The 24,019-nt window shown below is 34.4% G+C and overlaps 1 protein-coding gene across 3 annotated transcripts in view; it reads left to right on the top strand.

Moving 5' to 3' along the window:
• The window catches only part of LOC124362289 (liprin-beta-1-like), a 168,207-nt gene that overhangs the window by 64,392 nt on the left and 79,796 nt on the right, over positions 1 to 24,019 (top strand). For all 3 annotated transcript variants that reach the window (XM_046816661.1, XM_046816659.1, XM_046816660.1), the window contains exon 3: positions 4,016 to 4,146. In XM_046816661.1, coding sequence (XP_046672617.1) covers positions 4,016 to 4,146 — 131 coding nt within the window. The remainder of the gene's footprint in view (positions 1 to 4,015; positions 4,147 to 24,019) is intronic.

The raw sequence follows: 24,019 nt of genomic DNA, 5'->3' as shown, positions 1-24,019 counted from the left end.
GTCGTATATAATAGATAGTGATCATACACTTTTCTACACGCTTCACAGACACGCACGGCAATAATGGTTGTCGAATTTTGAAGGATCGGACACTGGCAATAACTTTATTAATATGTATACAATAGACAGTGTGAGCTTGTATCTACGTCCGTTGAACCCTCCAAAATTCATATTATGACTGTCTTTTTAAATTCATATTTGTATACATGCTTTTTACAGTAATAATTTACTAAAATGACTATTTTTGTAAGAGATGGTCTATTTTCCCTTTTCATATTAAGATTAATTAGATTCGTGTTTGTATCAAAAATGTACAATTTCATATACTGAAATATATGTACTGTATACCGATAGTTTTTTGTAACAAGAGGTTTTTCATTGTTAATGAAATCAGCACCGGTAATTATAGAAATGGATGCGATCAAGTATTGGAATCTCGTTTAAGCACTGAACCGCACGGAGTTCGCAGCCCCAAGCACATCTGTGAAGAGTAACAACTGAATCAATTGATCGCTGCACGAGCAACTCCCATTTGGCGCGCACAACCCCAGTTTTATTTTATTCATATTTTGCATTTCGTAACCTTTTTATTTACACGTATCACCTAATTAAAAAAACAGATTACAATAATCAAACTGTCCAACGACTACAGTAAAGTAACTATCGATCTAAAGAACCAGCATTGTGATGAATTTGTTTAATACTTTTATGACTTTCGATGATGATTTAGAATGCTGTATATTATCGCTTTTTACCACGATTTTCCGCTTCGCCGCGGTGCGCCACGTCGCCTGCAAGCGTTACGTGGTAGCACGTGTGCCCCACTATCCGCTTCAGCTGACTCGTTTTAGAGCACTACTGCATTGAAGTTGTTTCTAAACTTTTGTAGCTTACTTTTGTAATAAAGATAATGTAAAACAAAAACTGGTCTGTTTTTAATATCTAAATAATTACCATTGTGTTTCACTATCGATTTAAAATATATAATATTCCAATGACATTGATTACAGCAAAGACTGCAGTCCACTTTGAATTCTTACAACTTAACTAACTTTGTAATCAGAAAGTTTTGGATCGATTCATCCTTTGTTTTTAATGAGAATAAAATTTTGCAACACCCTCACAAAGTTATCTTCAGCCGTTTTTATTTGGACCTGATTAAAAATTTGGCTCCTATTTTAACGCCTGCAATTTAAGGGGAGCACTTCGCCCTATCTTCGTAATGTTAACATAGGTACACTTATCTCAAGAACTACTTGAGGTATCTTCATAATTCTTTTTTTCATTTAAAGAGGGCTTCTAGGGGAACACGTGGAACCAAAAAAAAAAATTTTTTTTGGCATATACCCTAAAAGTTATATATTTTTGTTTTAACGCTTGTCAAAAACCTATATAAATATGTGTATATGTATGTATATAAATATTGAACTCAGTGAAATGTGATGTTTTTAGTGGTTCCACATATGTAAAACAGTTGCTACAAACATACAAAAAAAATTTCATATTCCTACCATTTGTAGTTTTTTGAGAAACATGTACTTTTGTATTGAAAACCGCAACTTTCGGAAAAAACACAAAAAACGGAAAAAAAATACTGCTTTATTACCTTTTTCAGTACATTCCAGGTGCATAGGCTGGCTGATCTCCTTCCTGCTCCCTCATATTCATCCTCCAGACTTCTTTTTAGTAAGTTTTTCTTCTGTCTAATTTTTTTTCTCTATATCTTCTTGAGCTTTCTCTGCCTTCCAAATTCGCCGCCGGTCAAGCTTTTTCATTGCTGTAATAAAATGCTGCCCTGGTGACACTCCTATTTCTTGAAATACTTTGCATTTGCCAATGTAGCCATCATTAAAAGCTGTAACAGCTTCATATATGCCAAATTTCAAAGTTTTAATCTCCACAAATGTTCTTTTAGGTATGTAGGTCCAAATGACATTGTTGAGGGACTCATTGGGATTTTGAGTTTTTCCCTTAGTACATTTGCCCAGTAGAGTTGGATTGGCTAGATCTTGAAAAATAGGTTTAATAAATGTCATTAGGTTTTCAGGCAAGTGAAAAATGGCTGCCATGATCATAGTTTTCATTGGATTTTACGGCTTTGCGGTACTTACACCAGGTTTCTTCATCATCTGGACATAGTCCATGTTGAGGCCTTTCATTAGAAGACATCACATGGAAAAACTCTGCCCAAATGGCTTTTTTCATGTCTTCAACAGAGTTTGTGTTGCGTCTAATTGCCAATCCGTAGTATTTTTGGAGCTGAATAATGGCAGAATCTGTTAGCTTGTTCTTGCCGCCAAGTCGTGAGCCGTCAGGGAGTGTTTTAGTCTTAGCTTTTAGATTTTTTTTAATCTCGATCCCATCCGTTTCTGGACATGGCCTATGCATTCTATCTTTGTTATGGCAGTATCACCATAGGGCTTGGCTTCGCATACACTGGAGTACGCCTTGCTGTCTCCATCACCAAGGTATTCAAGGTAACGAGCCTCATACAATGCCTGCGAGCGCTGAAAAATTGCGACTGCTCCAGCAACTTCCATGGCTCCACTAGAACCTTCAAAGTTTGCGATACAGCCATCACCATGCGTGTTGTTTAGTCTATTAGTGCATCTGCAATATTTAGATAAAATCTCGATGTCTAGGACCTTACCGGTTGATAAAGATGTCACTGATACCACTCCATTTAGTGAAAGGTGACCCCGCTTTCTGCCATGAGCCATCAGCAGCTATAGCGAGGTCTCTGCAACCATCATTATCCGATACAGCTTCTTGCCACAGCACTTTGCATTGACTTCTTACACACTAAACTCAGCAATTGAACCCAAGTAATGCTCATGTTTCATGATATCTCAAAGGCGGAGGTGTAAGATTCATAAAAGCGCAAATTTTCTCCGCAGCCACTCTAACCTTTGCCTATGTTACGCATAGCATAAACCCAAACGAAGATTTAGGTCATAAAAATGTGTTAGGCCTATCAGACTTTGCTTCATTCTGATTAGTGTTAGGCCCTGACTAATTCAGAGTTTGTCACAGTAATAGTGTTTTCACAATCAGAACAGCTGACTATAATTTTTGGATGCTAGGCCTACAATGTGTTTTTTACTTTGTAAACAAGTTGGCCATGCAATTTTTACACACTGAAACGTTACTAAGAGCCTCATTCAACAATCCTATATTAACTATACAGTTTTTCAGACTCATCATTTTCATTCAATTGGTACTGTTTCAAAAAAGGACTGACTTCTTAGAAGATGCACTTTGAGGTCTTGGCCTATCCACATTTGGAGTATTGGTACCCTCGATTGTTACTTGATCCTGAGAAACTAGGCCTAGGACTAGTTGGAGGGTTATGTTGATTTCCTTTGAAAACGCGTTTCTTGAAAGCAGGCTTTGAACGTGGCATTATAAAATTCACTACACTTATAACAAAAAATACTCAGAACTCTCCACTAAACTCACAAAAAACCATAATCATTTACGTAATTTTTCACTCTCTAAAACAGAAATGTCAGTAACCAAAACATGTATGCTACCTAGGTTTATAAGCAATGGTTATAAAACAGATGTTTTTTGGTTAGTGTAAGTTGTTGACATAACAAACTGTCCACTGCCAACCAAATCATGAACATGACTGCAACGAAGTAGTACTATAACAGCACCATTCAAAGTGTGACTGCTACAGGCCCGAAACTGCCTGCAGGCCTATTTAAAAAAAAATATTTCGGACACTTCTAGTCATCATAAAAAAAATTTAATACCACCATTGTTATCGGGAAATTCCAAACTTTAATAAAAAAAAAAAAAAAAAAATTTGTAATTTTTGAGATTTTTTACGAAGTGCTCCCCTTAACGTAGACGGATCTAATACATTTATTTCTGTATTTAGAGAAATTGTCGTTCAGAATTAAGAAATTCTAAACCCCCACAATCGATTGCACCACCTTATGCCTGTTCCATCACAATGATAAATGTATCAAAACAGATATGAATGATACTAACGTGTGACATGTCGCAGGTGTGGGGGCCGACACGAGAGCCACGTTGGAGGCGGCCGAGAGGCTTGCTTGTGCCGTACAAGAGCCGCCACTGCTGCCCCCGCCTCCCGACCCCGCCACCGCCACCGTGCTACGGAATTGGCTCCGACAGGTATGTGTGTAATTAGCTTTTCCGAAAATCTGCTTTTTGTACAATTATATCAATTCCACAGTCGAAACCGCTGCACACTCGGTGATATTATACGGTTCTTGTTTCAGTCTTGGTGCAAAATAGTGAGTCACCCGGTTGTAATAGACTGAACTTTCTCGCACGCCCACCACTAGTCTCATATTTTCGACTTGAGGACCATATTTAATACACAGCGTCAGGCACTCCACATACCTGGCGTGTACTGTACTGTATTCTTGTGCAGAAAACGAATTGTTACTGAGTTAAATACACTACTTATATTCGTACCAACGCCGTAGCCTTGAGGTAGTGAAGAAGTTACAAATACTCGCCGTGAGTTCACATACAGACCCCAAAGTTTAAGCTACAAACATTTTAGAGACGTCATTTATCGTACAAAAATGATAGCTCCAACAAGATAATTTTAAGTGGATATAAATAACTTTTGTTGGACTTTGTGGGGGTAGTCCACTATACATCATCTCCTCATATCCCTTCTTTTAAATTCTGGTTATGCCACTGCTACAGATGAATTGAGGACCATGTTGTGGGACCAAGCATCTGACATTTAACGGTACCAAATACTGGTTAAAAGGTGCTTGGTGTGATATTTCTGTGGAGTACGGAGATGGAATGAATACAATATAGAATAAATTACCTTTCATATGTTGAGAAGTCTGCATCGTTTGGATCTTCAAACTGTTTAAATCTACTAAACCACGTGCTGATACCGTGATCCGATTCATGGTTCGATACAGTCGAAGGCCAATTCGTCAGTTTTAATGTGAATGCGTGTAAAGTCCACTGTATATAAGCAGCTGTGTGCAATAAACATATCAAGGATAGGTATATCGTGTTTCCAGTAAAATAGCTGTACGCAGTCGTCTAGAAACCAGATAAACCAATGTTTTTGTACATCAAGGATGCTTCCATTTGGAAATTGTTAACAGTTCATGAGTGTCAAAGCAGTGTAGAAGAACCTGGACGAGTGCAGGCATATGAGGTAAGACCCACACAATCATATAACTTTTATTATTTAGGAGATAGTTTTATTCAATTGATATAACGAAGTGGTGAAATAAAAAATTAAACCATCCATTTACCACCTTGATTGTATTAGAGCAATGTGGTTATAAACGTATCAACTGTAAAAATAATCCTGCCACATTTATAATTTGTGTATGGTTATAACTTGCATTTGTATACGATCGTTACCCCCACGTATACCTATCAATCCCAATCTTGAGTGTTAAATGAAAACAATCATAATTAAATAAAGAGATTTCGTGGATTATCATATATAATTACTACTACATTACTTATCAAGTTAGCATTTTGTATTATGATTTCATGAATATGAGACCCGAGATTTCCATTCAATAAAGAACGTGCTCAAAGTAACGTGGACTGGCTCCCAAATAAGGTAAATAATGAATAGTGAAAGGGATAATGTACTATTGAAGTGATGTGTACGATCCCATTTTGTACAAGAGCTAACTTTTTTTGGTCCTATTTTTATTCTTTCAACATACCGGTCTTAGAAGTGATATACTTGACAGTAAAGAATCGCTTACCAGATAAATTGGCAATCTAAGGAAATTTAATCCATTAGACATTAACGGAAGCTCAGTACAAAGAGAGCCATTAGCAAATGCCATTGAAGTTCTGAAAATGCCTTAATTACCTGAAGGAATTGCGAGACTGCGCTGCTAGGCAATTCCGAGTACAATTGGTTTTCAATTTAACTTGCAACAGCTTCGTTTTAGCGTGATTGCCATCTTCCTACACGATGACACATAGACTGGTGCTGTATGCCTGTTTGATTCTTTTTGTTTTGTTTTTCGTTTCTTTTTAATTTTCACAGATTAATGTGATATATGCTTATTTAGCATGGGTGAATTTCAATTTCTTGTAGGAGGGTTGATTGTTTGATACAGATGTATATAAGTGATTGATTTAATTAGGGATTTATAAACGCTTGTTGGAATTCTAAGGGATGATGGGTGCTGTTCACATATCTTGCTACACATTGGATGTGTCTGTAGTTTGATGTATTGTAATACATTTTATAAAATGTGTGGTAATATTAATGATGATGAATGAATCTTAATCAGATTAATATTAATTCAAACTACCTCTTTGAAATATGATCTTTTCTTCCCTACGTTCTGGAATTCTGGAATATTAAAACTCGTATTAACACTGCAACAACATTAAAATGTGTGCTACAGCTAGTCAGGTGATATCTCTTAATGTTGTTTGGATTGGTATCAGAACTTTTAATACGATCAATGTTTTACTTTTAATATTAACATCGCATAATAAAGCTGTTCAATAAATATAATAACAGGTGGATAAATAAATATTTACGTATTACTTATTAGAAGTAATGTATAATTCATTGAATGTTTTTCTTTCTGGATTAATTTATTATAAGAGTCGTCAGATCATCTTGAAAACTCACTGGTAATAGAATGAAGATTCAGAGGTACCCTCTAGTTAGTCCTGCGTACACGCCACCAACACTCGGTTATCATGAAAGGAATGCCTTCACATTTTAATTTGAGCTGCTTCTCTCTCCCCCACATTGTAATGTTCCTCCCCCATTGATTGTGGCTCCCCCAACAACCCTTCTCTCTCTGGACCCTTCCCCCTCTCACCCTGAGCACACCAATGTACGTTTCCATCACTTTTGTTGGCTTTGGAACCCTTATTTGAATCGGGATGATGAAGTTGTATTCTTCGGAAAACTGCATTGTGTGCTCCAAAACAATATATGATGTGTTTATATCGTATTATTTAATATAAACTGTGGAGATATTTGTCTAGTCATTAAATATTTCTTGCTTCAACAGGTCTAACAGTACTTTATTTGCGTAAAAAAATTATAATAAGGGTTTTTTTCACAGATTCAGTTACAGTATTGGTAAAACAACTTTAAATTTAATGATACTCTCTTATGACTAATGGACGCATGGCATATTCAGATCGAACTTAATAGAGCGTAGTCCAAATTAAGACTCAGAATTAGCTATGTGTTTCATATAATTTTACAGTTGTTCCTTCTTAACACCGAATAAATAAGTGAATGTTTCACATTTATACATTTACTGGTGTTAATAGTACACAATATATGTTGTGCACAGTAGTTTTCCGGAGAAATCTGCAAGATTAGTGGTGCAGTATATAACTATTAAAGGAGAAAGTTGCAAAAGTTTGTTCCAACTTCCACATTCATGGGATCGACCGTGCTGTATAATTCTGTATAATTTGACTGGGCAATTGTAGCTGTGTCCTTCAAATGGAATATTCCTTCTCTCAGACTCAGTCAGAAGAATTAAAGAATGCACCCTATTACCGCCTTATTTTTTTACATGTTGGTATAAGTTCTTGTTCATTTTTATTTTAAGAATACGTCAACAAAATGTATATTACTTTTGCTGTATGATTTACTAAGAGCTTTAATCACAGTATATTGTATATACATACAGGATTTTTCAAGACACGTTGGCTCAACTTCATCAGGAAATGGTACCAGCCACAAAAACAAACAAGTGTTCCTCGTTGACATAGTACTATCTTGCTTCATTGGACGCCTGTCTGACTGTATGTGTTTATTTTTAATTAACTTGAAACTTGGCAGCTATATGAAGCTAATCAACCGGGACATTAACCGTTTTGAGTAATTTGGTAATAAAACATATACAAGAACAGGCAGATACTAAACGAAGCAAAATAAAAAACGTGTGCATATGTACTTATTTACTGGATCGTGAGTCTGTTACCATTTCCTGAAGTTGTGCCAACCTTTTCAAGTTCAAAAATACTTCATTTCCAAAATTCTTATTAGTAGCCTTTACATTCCATTTGCTCGACGTAGTTCGCGTGCAAATAATTTATACAATGTATCCTTTATCATATAATTAGCAGTAACAATGAGAGTTCAGTTCTTAAACTGTTTATTTTATGGCTTCTGCTAATTCAAGTATTTAATAAACCAAACAACAAGAAATGTAGTAATGTATAGTTTGGCTTAAATACCAATCTAATGGCAATGAAAAATTGTGTGTGTAGGATGTTAGGGCATAAAACACAATGACTATTAATGTCCGTCAATAAATTATATAATCACTAGCAGTTACCCGCGGTTTCGCATGCAATTTTCTGTTGAAAAACTGGACAATATATCTACGTATTCTTTTTCTGTGACATAATAAACAATCTAGAGATAATCGATAGTCACTCAAAGCTATTCCAATCTCCTGATCCAATTTAGATTTAAGTTTAAAGAACAGAGGTTTGGGATCCTGAAGTCGTAAAGTGAAACAGTTCTTATAAGATTTGTATTTCCCTCCCACATTCCATGATAATTTATTAAAGTTCTTACATGCCTTCAGTAACAATAAGAGTTAGCCTTTTTATCCCAATGACGAAAGTGTATCGTACAAACTAAAAAGTTGCTGCGGTCAATATGGGTCTGTTCTGGTCGTTTAAATTCACCCCCGGTGTTTTGGCATAATAAGTCGCCCGTCATTATCTTTTTATTTTTATTAGCAATGTAAACAGATGATTCAGAAAGTTTGTCGAATTATAGCTGTCAACAGCTGTTTAGTGCTAGTTTAATTTGAATTATAAAACGTTATTACGTTTCGTTCTTATCATAACATTCGAATGTAAACAAACTAATTTTTCAATTTGATTTCGACTTTATTTGGTGAAATGATGAATGTGTTATGGGTGTAAAAAGCTCTCTAAATGTTAATTCAGACCAAAAGCTATACGTGTTCCAAATTTCAGCACAATCCGTATAGCAGTTTCAGCGTGATACGAGGACAAACATCCAAATATCCAAACATTCAAACTTTCGCATTTATAATATTAGTGGGATTATTCATTCCAACTTTAAATGATGACGTTTTACAAAATTTTGAATGTTCTTAACGAGAATCCAAAAACTCTGTTTTAATGTTTGCTCTACATCAGATTTTAGAAAAAGTTACAATTTTTGGACTATTGTAAGTGATATAATTTTGATAAATTTCGTTAATTATATTGTTGTACAAATCTAGACATACATAAGTTTTATTATAACACCAACATTTTTGACGTGACAACGTCTTAAATTAGGTTGCGGCTCGGAGTCACTCATGAAAAAGTGTAACGCCCGGTAACGTTACGATGCCCGTCCAGTGGGTCCGCCGCACGGGATCCGCACGGGATAAAGCAGATAACTGTGGGTCCGCCGCACGGGATAAAGCAGATAACTATGTTTATTCGTGAAAATGTGGAGTGCTTAGATTCGTCATTTACAACAACTACAACAATAAAGGTAAATAATTGTACACTGATATTTCATTATCGTAAACTATGATTGATTGATTAATTGTTAGATTGACACAAAAGTTGAGAAACTGAGTTTATAGGTTATGTCATACTATTGACAAATGTTGATAGTGTTAAGTAAATTATTAGTTTAAATCACTCTGCAATCAATCGTAATTCAGTCGATTGAGAAGAAACAGCGCGTATTGCTAGTCAAACATTTAAAATAACAAATTATAACCTCTAACCTGTCATAACAGTGCGACCAAACAAACGAACTAAACCGACCAATCACCACGCGCGGAGTTAGAATTTAACTGTGTTTAGCAAGAATTTCAAATTCCAATTTTAGTAAATGTTTTATTCAACTTTACCATTTACAATAACAAATTTTAATTAATTTCAAATTATGTACAATGTTTTAGTAAATAAAATATATTTCTATAGTTAAAATTTGTGCAATTCTTATTTTCATTCAATTCCTTGTTCCTATTGTGCAATTTAATAATATTCATATCAATAAATATTCTACCGAGAAAAAGACGTTGTCACGTAAAATCTTCGCCCGTAAAACCGACTTTACAGGCAACCATAATTTTTTTTATCATGTTTATAAAGATAAATTTGTATCGCTCAAGCTCGTAGACGCTGTATATAATAAAATAGAGCCTATTTATACACTTTTAAACTGAGGACGGATTGGATGCATGGATCGTAACTTGTAGAGAGAAGAATGTGTTGTAATTATTAGTAACAATGTGTTGTAATTATTAGTAATGAATGTGATTGAAGGAGACAATTAATATTCTTGTAATCTACATCAAGTAAACCTTTGTTATACTCCAAAGAATTATTAGTTTTTCAAGTAAACATTTAACTTGGTAGTTGACGAAGTAGTTACTGTGTTACATCAACGTTCGATTTTTTTTTTATTCCGTAAATATCAATAACAAAGAAAATACTTTATTTCCTTTTGTTTTACAGGGTTTGGACGCACAAGTCTTTGTGGTCAATGTAGGACAAATTTTGTCATTAACACCTGTCAATGTATTTTGTTATTTATATAAATACTTTTGATTTGATTTAATATGAATATTTTTAACAAATTACATGTTATTTATAGTTTTGGGTGCTCCAGATGTATGACCGTGGAGAAGCCATATGTGACAATTCTTTGATCTAAAATGCTATTCTGGCCCCACTATTTGTGCCTTGTGTTTCTATCTCATCCCCCCCCCATGTTGCCGGAATAACACAACTGTTTTATCGTATCAACATCTCTTAGAACTGTAGGGAATGTTTTATAAAGCTGCCACTCACAATTCAAGAGATGTGTCAACGATGAAATTAATACAGTGTGTTATTCGCCTGTCGTGTACTACCTTTTTATCTCATATTAACCTCCTTACTGGTCGATTTACAAATCTGTCTTGTTAGTAAAGTGGAAAGTGTTTTGTAAATCCATCACTTATTTTTCCAAGTAGTGTATTAGTTTCTAGACTCAAATATGTGTTGGCTTTGTTTTATCATTATAGGAATAAACACACATGTAGCACTTCCAAATATGAAGGTGAGAAAAGATCGTCTTACTGTAATCAGTAAAAAAGGCGAGTTCTTTAAAAGAGTTAGCATTAATTTCCTTCGTTGTTGAATTCCAGAAATTTGACTGATCAAGATTCTGTTGACCCTGAGCACCAATGTATTACAGTGACTTTTTTTAATGTTTTGGTTTCAACTACATTCTGTGGGATTGAGGAACTTTAGCTAACAACACAAATTAGCCTATTTGCTGTGTTACAAAGTTTAGCTAAATGGGTGCATGTCCATCCATCAGCAACATTATTTAATATTGTTAAGTTGCAGTTTAAATCACTGGAGTAACATATAGACCTGTTTCAAACTTTCCATAAAGATCCACCACACTGGCGTTTCAATTTGTCATTTCAATGCTTGAAGATATATGATATGATGAGAGATGTTAAAACATTTTTTACATTTAAAGTCTTGTCTTAAAAAAACAGTACATTCGTATCTTGATATATCAACTCTAAATACATTGAAATCATCGATAAATCGAATCTTTTAAAATTTTCCGTAGATTCTCATGTCTTGTTCGGGTGTGTGTGTGTGTGTGTGTGTGTGTGTGTGTGTGTGTGTGTGTGTGTGTGTGTGTGTGTGTGTGTGCGTGTGTGTGTGTGTGTGTGTGTGTGTGTGTGCGTGCGTGCGTGCGTGCGTGCGTGTGTGTGTGTGTGTGTGTGTGTGTGTGTGTGTGTGTGTGTGTGTGTGTGTGTTTATTTTGTTCTATAAATCGAATGTTTACGTGCGCGGAATAATCGGTCTAAACTTTACATATCGAAGTTCGAAGTTTTCGGGAGAAACCCGTTATATGGAATGCGATGATAAATTTTGAAGTTGAAACCTGCAACCCACAGTACTTTATTTTTTTTACTACTCCAGTTTAATATAAAACTTATTCAAGCCCAGAAGCGTTATGTCTCTTTTAATATTGTGTAACAAAGTTTCCAAATGATCGTGTGTTCAGTTGGGAGGTGGTGAAACACAAAAACTTGTCGCAGTGAAAAAGTTCAAGATTAAGTTACTTGTACGGCATCGAAACAGATGCGTAACTAAAAGAATATGAAATTATACTTGTAGTATACGTAGACCAAGGAGTTTGGTATTCCGCTGAGTAGTCTTGTCTACAAACGCGTTCGAGTTGCCCCCTAACACAAAGCCGACATTCATGTTGACCTGCGTGCCATTAATGTGTTACAATACTATTAGGCATTTACTACGTAGACAATCATATGAATTGGGATGAAGCCAACATAATACATCGGGAACCAGATTTCTTCAAAAGGTAATTAGTAGAGGCAACATGCATTAAATTGGCAGACCAACCAATCATTAAAACTTTAGTCGAGATTAGGCCGCTTTGGTTGCCAATTCAAAAAAAAAATCAAAAGTATCAAACGGATCAGATATTTTTAATAAACCAATGCATAGTCACAATATTGTTTTAAGAAGTTCATCTAGCATGAACCAATAATAATGATAAAAAAGGCCCATTCCTGTTCCCCTTCCTTTTTATTTTCGCCATCTTGTTCTGCCGTGACGATTGCCACTTGCTATTATCCTCTGGTCGGTCGTAGGTGGTTGATAGACGAATGCGGACGTATTGTGACCTGTATTCTGTAGTTCAGTTTTAATTATTAGTGTGGAGTAAAGTTTTTTTCTATTCAGTGCATGTTCTAGAGTTAGTGAAGTTGACACACAACATGGGCTGAGGTGTCTGGTTAGTGAAGCCTAAGTAGAGAAAACTGTATAGCAAGCTACCCGAACAAGTCAAAAACTTGAAAATCGTCTAAAAGTGTTTTGACCTAAAAAGACACTCTTGATTTTAGACTGATATTCCTTCGCCATCCCCTATACGCGTGTATATCGACGGCATGGTTTAGATTGTATTTTGGTGAGATCCTATGTACAGGGATTTGTTTTTTTATATGTTTAAAATTACAATATAGTCTAGGTGGTGTATTGTCCCAACAAGTTGTGTTAAGAAACAGCTAAACACTCCTACAAATCTATGTATTTGGCCTCTAAACCGTATTGTAACCAATACAGAGTTCTCAAGTTTCTTATTAGGTAGATAATAGAAATCTGCGAATTGCAATCGCCTCCTGATGGAATTTGCGTGAGATGTTTTTTATTTCCTCCTATCATGCCCCACTGAATTTACAACAATCCTAATCTGAAAATATAAGGTATGTATGTATGGGCTTATGCATTACGACTTGAGCTTATGAAAAAGAAAACTACTATACTTTTAGTGGATTCAGACTAAACTTGATATAGAGACAGTACTTGCACATAGCTCTTGTGAGTTCACTAGTCAGTATTAACAAATGAAATTTTGGGAAAAGTTTTATTTCGATTATATCCCAATATAGAAATTATGTTATTAAATAAACCACTTTTATGGCACTCTTGCGGGTTACATTTCAAAATGGCGGCAATTTATATTTTGGTGACGAAATAGTTAAATCTCAGTTATTATGCACCATAGACCTAAAAAAAGGAAAGAAATATTTATGAGACACGAGACTCTGGAGTATAGACAAGCATTCTAGTTTCATTACTCTATGTTTTAATTCATTATTGATAATGGAGTAGATGACAGCGTAAATGTAATAATATTACTAAAACATAGTATAGATAAATGAAATGTTATTCAATATTATGTTTTAAAGATAAAATCAATATGAATCTCCAATCAGATATATATTCAATCTCTATCATCAATTATTAAAGACAGCTAAAAGTTATTAAAAAGTTATTTACTCCTGTTCAAACATATTGAATTACAACAGCTCTCTTGATACTTATTAGCCCAGATTGAGTTTCGTGCAGTTTCGCGGAAGAAAACAAGTACTATTTCTTTAAGTAGGTTAATAGGAATTGGCTCTTTTATATGGTGTGGAAATGCTCATTAAAAGTTGTTCACTAAAATAAGTATTTTATAAACTCGATGAAAGTTGTATTATCTAGACCTGGAATATTGCTAAGATCTACATCTCATCAGACCACGCTTTAGTGCCATTCAAAGGATTGATTATTTGGGATTTTTATACTTTATAATAAGCGATTTATGTCTATTATGTAGTGCTTGGTCAGAACTGTAATGCAGATATTGAAGAAAAAAGATTACTATCTATATTTTACTATAGATTAAAAGACTGTTATAAAATCCATCTAAGTTGTCTTTTGTCTGATGTAGGCTTCTCAAACCTATGCATGTATGTATATATGTATCTTTTTAATCGGGGAAACAAGGCAAGACCAACTATGGCACAAACAAATACTAAGGCCGGAGTAAATTACCGGAGTGTATATTTTTAAACTTTCTAACACGTTTTCTTGATCGTGGCAAAAAGGCAAACTGAAATTTAGTGTCGGAAATATAATTCACGGGAACCAGAAGTGCTGATACACGTGCGAGGCCGCGGGTAACTGCTAGTACTTTATACAATGCTCTGACAATTTGCAGAGAACAGCTGGAGCCCAAAGCACGTAATGGTCCGCACCTGCGAGTGAGATTAAACCGCTGTTACACAGCTTTTACTGCCGCATTCTCAGTGTATACCGAGTCAGTGAAGGGGTGGGGAACATTATTCCTCACGGTTATCGATCAAATTCAATATTCAATTTCATCTCAAAGTGGGTGAAGCGGCTAATTACGCACCGTACTACTGTAGTCAGTACTACAGTACTACCGTAGCCTGAACGTGTCAGGCAAGTTACAACAGTAAGTTTTTACACCACCGACGACAAAATAAAGGCAAACGGAGGAAACACCGCTAATAAACAACGGCGTTCCCACACTGGTTTTTGGCGTTTTGGACAGATAAAGAAATGCACAATGTTTTACTGAATATTAATTTTACATGACATGATGTATGTCAATAATAAATCAATAGTGTACAAACATTTGTAAACTAGAACTACGAGCTTTCAATAATAATATAAATTACAGTCAGATTCTAAAGACAACCAACCTCTCTTCTACTCTAAACTGGGCATAGAATATTGTAGACCGCGCGTTTTAGCCACATGAACGTTATCATATCGCCAACTAGATCCAGACTTTCCATCATCAGATATGTATCAGCGCTGATATTTGTCAAGATGATACTTTCGATCAAACGTTCGGACAAGGAAATCGGAGGACTACGTCAGGACATGCTGCGACAACACCGCTCAGTCGATGACGCGAACTCGACGAGCTCAACCTGACAGAAAAGAAGTGGAGAGGACATATTTTCTGACTATCTCTTTATAAAGTTAGTTATATTTCTGATTAATATCTCTCCTTGTTATTTTTCAAGTATATTTTTAATTTAAAGGAAGTTGTTGTGATAGTAAAGTTAGTTGAAACTTCATAACAATTCCTAATAATGTTTAATAATATCAAATAATTAAAACTAAGATTTCTATTTTTTTATTTTATTTTTTCTATAATTTTCAATATAAGTTAACGTACACTTCCTGAAGGCTCAGTGTTATTCCGGTGAGCTTAGATACATTCAATTGTAATGCTCGTAGCAATTGTAGGCATTTTAAGAAATCATATAAATTCAAACTGACATAGTATCTCAAATGTACCTAGCTGTTCCCGCACTGGAAAGTTTGCTATTACACCACTGGTAAGGGCATTGAAATTGTATGCCATTTACGTGAAACAATCTTGATGAGAAAGACTAGAACTGAATTGTGGCACAAGTACTCCGTAATTTTGCGGCATCTACAGAACTCCATCATATTCCTCGGACATGGTCTCTTGCGTCCCGAACCTTGGGCGATGCTGAACGTCCACATTGCTGAGATAGAACATCACACTCATTGAAGGAGCTGTAGACCGTTATACTAGGCGTTGTCATAAGTGTATTACATCTGAGGTGACAGAACTGATGTTAACGAAGAATAAAAACAATTCCAAAAAATGAAAACTCCTGTAATGTTTTCATATAATTTGTTTTTGAGAAACTTCTTAGTTTTCATTACACAAAATACACTTCTTCTATTTGTTGATCAATACCTTCATTTTTGGTAGGTTTGAAATATGGTGTTATGTATTGACTGAACATTGTTAAGAGATCAACTAATATCAATTAAAACATAGAACACTATGTTGGGTAGTCATTATCAATTTTTGAACAAAAATGTTAGGATTTTAAAACTTGCCCCTCATTACTTCAGCGGCTTTTAATATATTTATGCATGGACTGCAGTATTATATTTCGACGGGCGCCAAAATAAATAGCAGGAGTAGAGAGACATAGGAGTTATCTCTGGCAGAAGTAATAAAGTTGTACAGAACGGAATAAAGATGGCCTGCAGCTACAGAGACGCAATCACTGCACATATAGACCATGCGGGTTGCAGCGTCTCTCTGTGGGGGATCATTGTATCCTGTGGAGCAGAGCCATTCATTTTGTTTATTTTGGGATCCAAAATTGAACGGTGGATATTTGTTACCGAAAACATATAATGAGACGATAAACAATGGTATGATATTATTTAAATGTGTGCCACATAAGCATTAGAAATCAAACAAAGCGTCATATTTTTATGCCGTTTAATAACACATTTGCATCAAATTTCATTATCAACCAAGCAACAAATATAGGACCACAAATTTTCCAGTGAAATGGCTATTGACGAAATTTCAGCAAATATATTTACACGAATTTATTAGGACGAATTTAGAAATGGTACTTTGTAATGATGCAGAGTAATAAATTTAATAGAATTTTGGTTTGGAACAGTGCATAAATGGAACATGGGAAACAATTATACATTTAATATTTATACTGCAAATCCAATCTCAAAGACAATGTATTTATACTACTTTCGTAAATATGATCCTAAAAACAAAAATCACTGACATAAAATATTTTACACAATACGTAGATATGTACCCAATCACATCTAAATTTAAAAGGAAAATACAATATAATTTAATGCGGAGTACTATGTACTTGTGTAGATATTTAAAGACATATATATTAACAAAGATCGTTGCCGCGTGTTATTTAATTATTATAATTTAGAACTATAAATCAAAACACACTAACTTTATTTCTAAGCTTATTATACTTACAGTGTGTTCAAATAAATTCAATTTAAGGTGTGGGATACCATGCCTAGCATGCATATGTAGAAAGTTGAAATTGTGTTTTTAAAAGGTTTCTTCTTATTCATGAAAAATAAAGCAAAAGGTGTTTCATTGGTTATTCCCTACAACGCATAGGCTCCCTTCGTATGTCTTTATGCGTACTATTTTAAATAAGAATTTACAAAATACACCTATACTCCAAAATTGTAACATAACACTGTGATGTATTTGTGAAATCTGCCTTATGAAAAAATATAAAATATATCACTATTTAAATACGCAGTATTTAAATGTTTGTAGTGCAAAATATTCTAATTGGACGAAGAGCCATCAACAATGATGAAATCTTTAATACTAATGCCCAACACATTTAGGATTAGGATAACTTCCTAACGGAACACTGTTGTCTGTTTCTCGGATCCTGTGCTCGTTTTTACCATTGGCTTTATTCTTGGGAAGTTTCCATAAGCCCTATGCAAATCCCTTGCAATGCGGTGAAAGCTCTTGCTATCCTATCTGTTTACTGTGTTCCCCAACTTCCTTGGTCCTCAGTCTAGGAATTGTATTAATTATATATGCATTACATGATCCATGTTTTATGCTTCAGCACTGCAAAACGAACTCGCAGCACTTGGTGGTTCCTCGGTCCTAAAAAACATTGCGCTTTGTTTGAGCATCCGTATATTTGAATGACATTTATATTATATTTGCACATATTCACAGTTCTATTCATTACGTTGGGTTTTATAGCAGTATTAAAATAATATCCATTATAGCAGCCCGCACGAAAATAGTCCGATGTAAATGGTGCGTGTGAATCCCCCCCCCTTACACCCCGCGCCAAACACTGTTGTCAGTTTTACGTCTATAGAAAATTACCGACCCGTTTCAATAAAAACACATCATTAGCTGTTACAGCTGTCACCATAATGAATGCGCTTGAATGCAGCATCCACATTTGTTTAAATGTAAGTTCTGTGGTACCTACATGTCGCCTGAACTTAGCAACCACTTCGGCTTCAAACTTTCATATCTTGTCATCATCTTGTCGTGCAGCAAGTAATCTTAATCTTAACTTTCTCGATAAATACAGGGAGTGAGAAATGGTTGCGTTTGGAAACGTTTCAAATACCGTGAGGTATTTTAAAGAAACCTTTATTGTCCGATCAATTTACAACTAAATGTTACAATGACCTTCTTGTATGTTGGTACGATTTGAGCTGGAAGTCCACGCCGAAGAATTCTCTAGGAACAGACACTTGGGAACTCCACATTTTTGCTCTAGTGGGATTAAAACATGATCCAATCTTGCATACCAAATGTCTGTTGTGAGAAAACTCCACAAATGAGGAAAGTTGAGCAACTGCCATGTTCTGAAGTAGTTCTGTTTCTATACAATGTCGTCTGGCTGTAAAATTGCATTGAAATACTTTTGCACTAGTGGAATTCGAACATGATCCACGTACCAAACGCGTGTTGTGAGAAAACTCCACAAATGAGGAAAGTTGAGCAACTGCCACGTTCTGAAGTAGTTCTGTTTCTATACAGTGTCGTCTGGGAGTCATAAAATTGCAGTGAAAAACTTTTTCTCCAGTGAATTCAAATATGACAGTTTAAGGAAGGGGCAATAAATACAATTCTATAGATAATGTATATCAATAACATTGTCATGTTACCTTATACTCTTGAGTTTCAAAATGAACTTTATAAACTTCATTTTTTTACTAAAATGTAGAAGAATAGTTTTTTCATAAATCGTTATATTCTTATGAATAATTGAATCAACAACTGTTCAGTGTTATGTGTTATGGTACTACTCATTTCAATTTCAGCAAAGATGTGACTTGGTACTTTCTAGTAAAAGCGTTATGGAAGAGTATATAACAATCTCTGTATTCGGATTGAAAATTCTTGAGAAAAACATTTGTGAGACACGAGACTCTGAAGTATAAGGCTAACATTAATTGGATAAGATTGGACTAAGCTTTTTTGTTTGTTTGGTTGTGTACGTAAATTTGTTTCTGTACTCTATATTTAAAATTTATTATTGATATTGATAGTGTAGAAAGCATAAATGTAATAATAATATCACTAAAAGTAGTACAATACAATCGAAATTTATGTTTTACAGATAAAATCAAAGTCCATCTCCGATCTAGATAAATGTTCAATCATCACCAGCAATTAAAGATAATATCACTAAAAGGTAGTACAATCGAAATTTATGTTTTACAGATCAAATCAAAGTCCATCTCCAATCTAGATAAATGTTCAACCATTACCAGCAATTAAAGATAATATCACTAAAAGGTAGTACAATCGAAATTATGTTTTACAGATAAAATCAAAGTCCATCTCCAATCTAGATAAATGTTCAACCATTACCAGCAATTAAAGGTAGCTAAAGGTTATTAAAATGTTATTTACTCCTGTCCAAACATATTGAATAACACAGCTCTCCTGGTATTTATCGGCTCAGATTTTGTTTCGTGCAGTCTCGCGGAAGTAAACAAGTAGGTTAATGGGAATTTGCTCTTTTATATAGTGTGGAAATGCTTATTAAAAGTCGCTTACTAAATTGAACATTTTCTAAACTTTACGAAAGTTGTATTGTCTAGACATGGAAAATGACCGAGAACTCATCAGACCACGCTTAGGTCAAACATTTAAAGTTTGATGTTTTTGTTACAAAAACAGTGGGTTTTCAACAAGTTAAATAAAACTAAACAAAATTTAGTTTGGGATTATTCATACGTTATAATTAGTGATTTATACCTAGTATGCAATGCTTGGTCATTTACTGTAGTGCAGACATCGAAGAAAGAATTACTAATATAGGATCTTTTATGTGTTGGCGATTTATGGTATTCAGTGCACTTGTCCGTATATGACACTTAAATGGCGTCAAGGAATAAATAATGAGTTTTTAAATGTATGAAACGTTTGAATAATGTGTTGATTGTCAGATACAGTTAAATCTAAATGCGGTGTTGGAGGTAATGTGTTATAATTTTCAGCACGATACGTATCTGGAGCGTAATTAAACATTATAGTTCGAAACAAAGTGTTCTGAACTTTTTAAAATTACATTGCCAGACCTTCACACACATACGTACTCGTACCAAGAGTTGCAAATGTTGGCCAAAATTTACCTTTTTACATTAAAATCGCGTATGCACTATTTTTGAAAATACATTTATATTCAATACATTTATTTTAAAATGACTACCATTATTATATCATTGTTACTATTCATACTTTTTTATTTATTCGTAGATAGTTGTAATCTTCACGTAGGATCTGCTCCCTTAATAATTTTTCTTAGCTGGGCTATTGCTGACTTCACTGATATTTTACACATTTTTATAATATGGTAAGATAGCTTACAGTAGTATCAATATTATCGTACCTCAATATGCCTTGCATGTAGAGTTAACCTATAAAACACGCTCAGGTAACCAACTACAGTAGAACCCCTCATATCCGGCCTCGGTTTTACCGCACCTCGGTTTATCCGGCCACTTCCCGGAAGCCAATATCGAAATTTATTTATCACGGCTTGCAGTCGCGCAGTTGCACGCACTAGTCTCCCACGACTCTTGCGTTATTTTGGTGTATCTATTTGTTTACATTTTCCTGTGTTGTCCTCAGTTGAGCTAATAGGTTTAACCTGTAAACAGTTCGTTGATTATTTCCAGTGCGGTTAGTACAGTACAGTACAATTGTTTTGTTTCGTCAAGTGTTGTGTACTGTAGGTTGGTTTATCCGGCCGAATCGTTATCCGGCCAGGGGCTCGGTCCCGTGGTGGCCGGATATGAGGGGTTCTACTGTACTGAAATAAAAACAGGCTTGGCTTGTTATAGTACGAGCTGAAGTTATATAAATAATATCTTAGGTTGCATTCTGACCAATTAGTACATATCGTCTCTGAAACGTACATATCAAATTAGCTCTCAGAATACTTAAATTAAACACAATGTAAATATAAACTCGCGCAACTGATTAGAAATCGAGATAAGACGATGGTTTTAGGGAAAATATATTTTTAACTGTACGTTTTACCAAATATTAAGTATACAGTGCTTGTTCAGTACTGCAGTGCATATATCTGTGACAAAGTTACTATCTAACGTTTACTATAGATTTAAAGTTACTGTGTTATATTTTTCTTAATACATTATTGTAGTTGCTCTATACAGTGAAATTCAAATAAAAGCATTAAACATGCTCAAGCTGGATAGTTAACTGAAGGTATAATATCCACAGCGTAAAAATCAAATGCAAATAATTGGCTGAGCGTAAGCGAAGCCTATATTTCAAGGGCTGGAAAATGTCATTTTTGTCTTCTGTCCACAAGATATGTCGAAAACGAAGGGAATATACACTTTGGAATTATTATTCATTTCTAAATAGGCAACATCGAGCTCGACGTTATAAAACCCATCTTAGTTGTCTTTAGACCGAAGTAGGCTTCTAAACTCTGTTCAACCATAATTCCAGAAAATTTTTAATTTTTTGTTCCTTTTAAGCTTACTCTATGCTTTCAAGATTATAAATTTAAACAAATTTTATAATAATAGTAAAATCTACTAAAAATATGGTTGTGTTGTCATAAAACAATGTTTACACAGAACAATTGATTACATTTAACAGGTTATTTCAATTAATAACATTTGTTCCATCTAATGTAACTTAGAGACCAAGATGTATAATTTAATATGAAATCGTTCAAGAAATGCTTTCCCCTCTAATTGATGTAGTATACAATTGAGTAGTAGATATATTGTAAAGCAAATATCTCTCCATAATTTTATGAAATAAAGATGGATTTAACAGCTTTAATGTAAGAGAAGTCTGGTAGGGACATGTCAGCAGCAGACTCCCCGAGTATTGGGCTCAGAGCTGCAGATAAAACCCCAGATTGCCGAGAGCCCCGAGACAATTTTACACCGTCACTACTGCAATAAGTTGTTTGCTTCACCGTCTGCAGCCACTCTTTGGCGATAAGTAACTGAATAGATTAAATTAAGTAATTCACTTTCTTTATTTTTGTTGTCAACCAGTACATGGCTGTTTAGAGCAAACAGAAATCACTATCTCTTAATGAGGATCGAAAATATTTAATTTTCATCATTAATTGTAATGTCAGAAGGTTGCCTACTACATAGAAATACAGATTCATGCAAAATTTCGTGTATATTCAGTTCGTTTTCGTGATATCTTGCGGAAAGAAGACAGAAATTAAATCTCCAGTCCTCGAGTTGGCTTTTGTAACGCTCAGCCAATTATTTACAGGTTATTTTTTAGGCTTTCAGGTAATTATCCTTTTTTAGCACGTTTAATATGATTTATTTAGTTTTATTGTGTAGAGCTACTACATTAATATATTGATAGAAATGTAACATAGTACCTTTTAATCAATTTTTTGAGCAATTGCAAACTTATGTTTCTAGATGGACTTACTGTTGTGTGTTCTTTGCGATTTTAGAGCATGTCATCCATAAATGGTTCTTATTATCCCCCAACTAAGTGTGGAAATATCAATTTCTCTCCTTTTATTACGTAATTTGAAAGAGAGCAAGAAGCCAAGAATGTTGGGTACAACTATGAATTTTTAACATTATTCATATTCAGAATATTAAAAGATAAGAGATATCGTATTTATATTAGAAAATTATACAGTAGCAAGTCACATTTGAAATATTTAGAAACGACTTATTTGTTTATCCAAGGCATGTTAAATTTCCGTGTCTATTTTAGTTTGAATTAGAATTTACAGTGTGGTTAACGCACAATCCCGCGCTGGAATCGCTTTATCCTATATTTAAACTCATATGTATATTATATATATATATCTTTGAAAGGTGGTATCTTTTGGATCTAGGATTCATGAATTCGGTTGCAATCAAAAATTTATGAAATGTGGCAACAAGGTTTGGCATTTACCTATCGGATCAAATATTTATTTTAGTTTTAAGTATTAGTGGGTATTGAGACAAATAGTTATATACAGATGTAAATATGTCATTTTCAGATACAAGTAGAAAATTTTGGCAAATTTAAATATTGTATCAAAATTTAAACCAACTTTAATATTTTATTTTCAACTGTCAAAATGGCTTGTATAATGTATTTTACGTAAATTTAAGAAGGCGTTACTCTGTTAATGTTTTACACTATGATACGATACACTATATTTTATGAAAGAACAGGATATTTCGTGTTTACTAGAACTAATAAAATATGTTTGCCACGGCAGATTGTTTATCAGAATGCATTTCGCTATTGCAGTTGAAACTTTGACATCAGTAATAATATTCTTACAATGCACCAGTGGATTGATGTTGCTTTTACAATGATTGACTGCTTCTGCCTGAAAGCATTGTTGTGTCGCTTTTGACGCGTTATGAGAGCGTGTGACAAATATGTTTTCCTAATGTAATCCTGTTAAACTCACGTGGACTATGACAATTACTGTAAGACATTTAACATACTTAATTATTACTTGTCAATGAGCTATGCTACTGTATTTTATATTTAAAGTATATGCACTCTTAAGCCAAGAACTTAAAAAACGTTTTTCAGAACTAGGTATTGTAAATGTAGTAAGATACTATTAAACCATATGGTACTTTGCAGTGTTACAGTAATTCCTCACGGGTACCTCTTAGTCTTTTAGAAGGTTTGGTGTCAGCATTTTAAAAAGGTATAGGGAACTAAATAGACTTAAACCTTTATTACATTTGTAAAAAATTTATTTTTACCAAGAAGCGCACATATATTTCCGCATGATATTTCTTCGCCAGACCATTATCTCCTAAGTTTACGTAATGGTTTACACCGCATTGTAAGGGACTA

The sequence above is a fragment of the Homalodisca vitripennis genome, chromosome 5 (genome assembly GCF_021130785.1).
Source record: "Homalodisca vitripennis isolate AUS2020 chromosome 5, UT_GWSS_2.1, whole genome shotgun sequence".
NCBI classification, from domain to species: domain Eukaryota; kingdom Metazoa; phylum Arthropoda; class Insecta; order Hemiptera; family Cicadellidae; genus Homalodisca; species Homalodisca vitripennis.
Note: the sequence above shows the minus strand (reverse complement) of the source record. Positions and strands in the feature narration are given on the sequence as shown.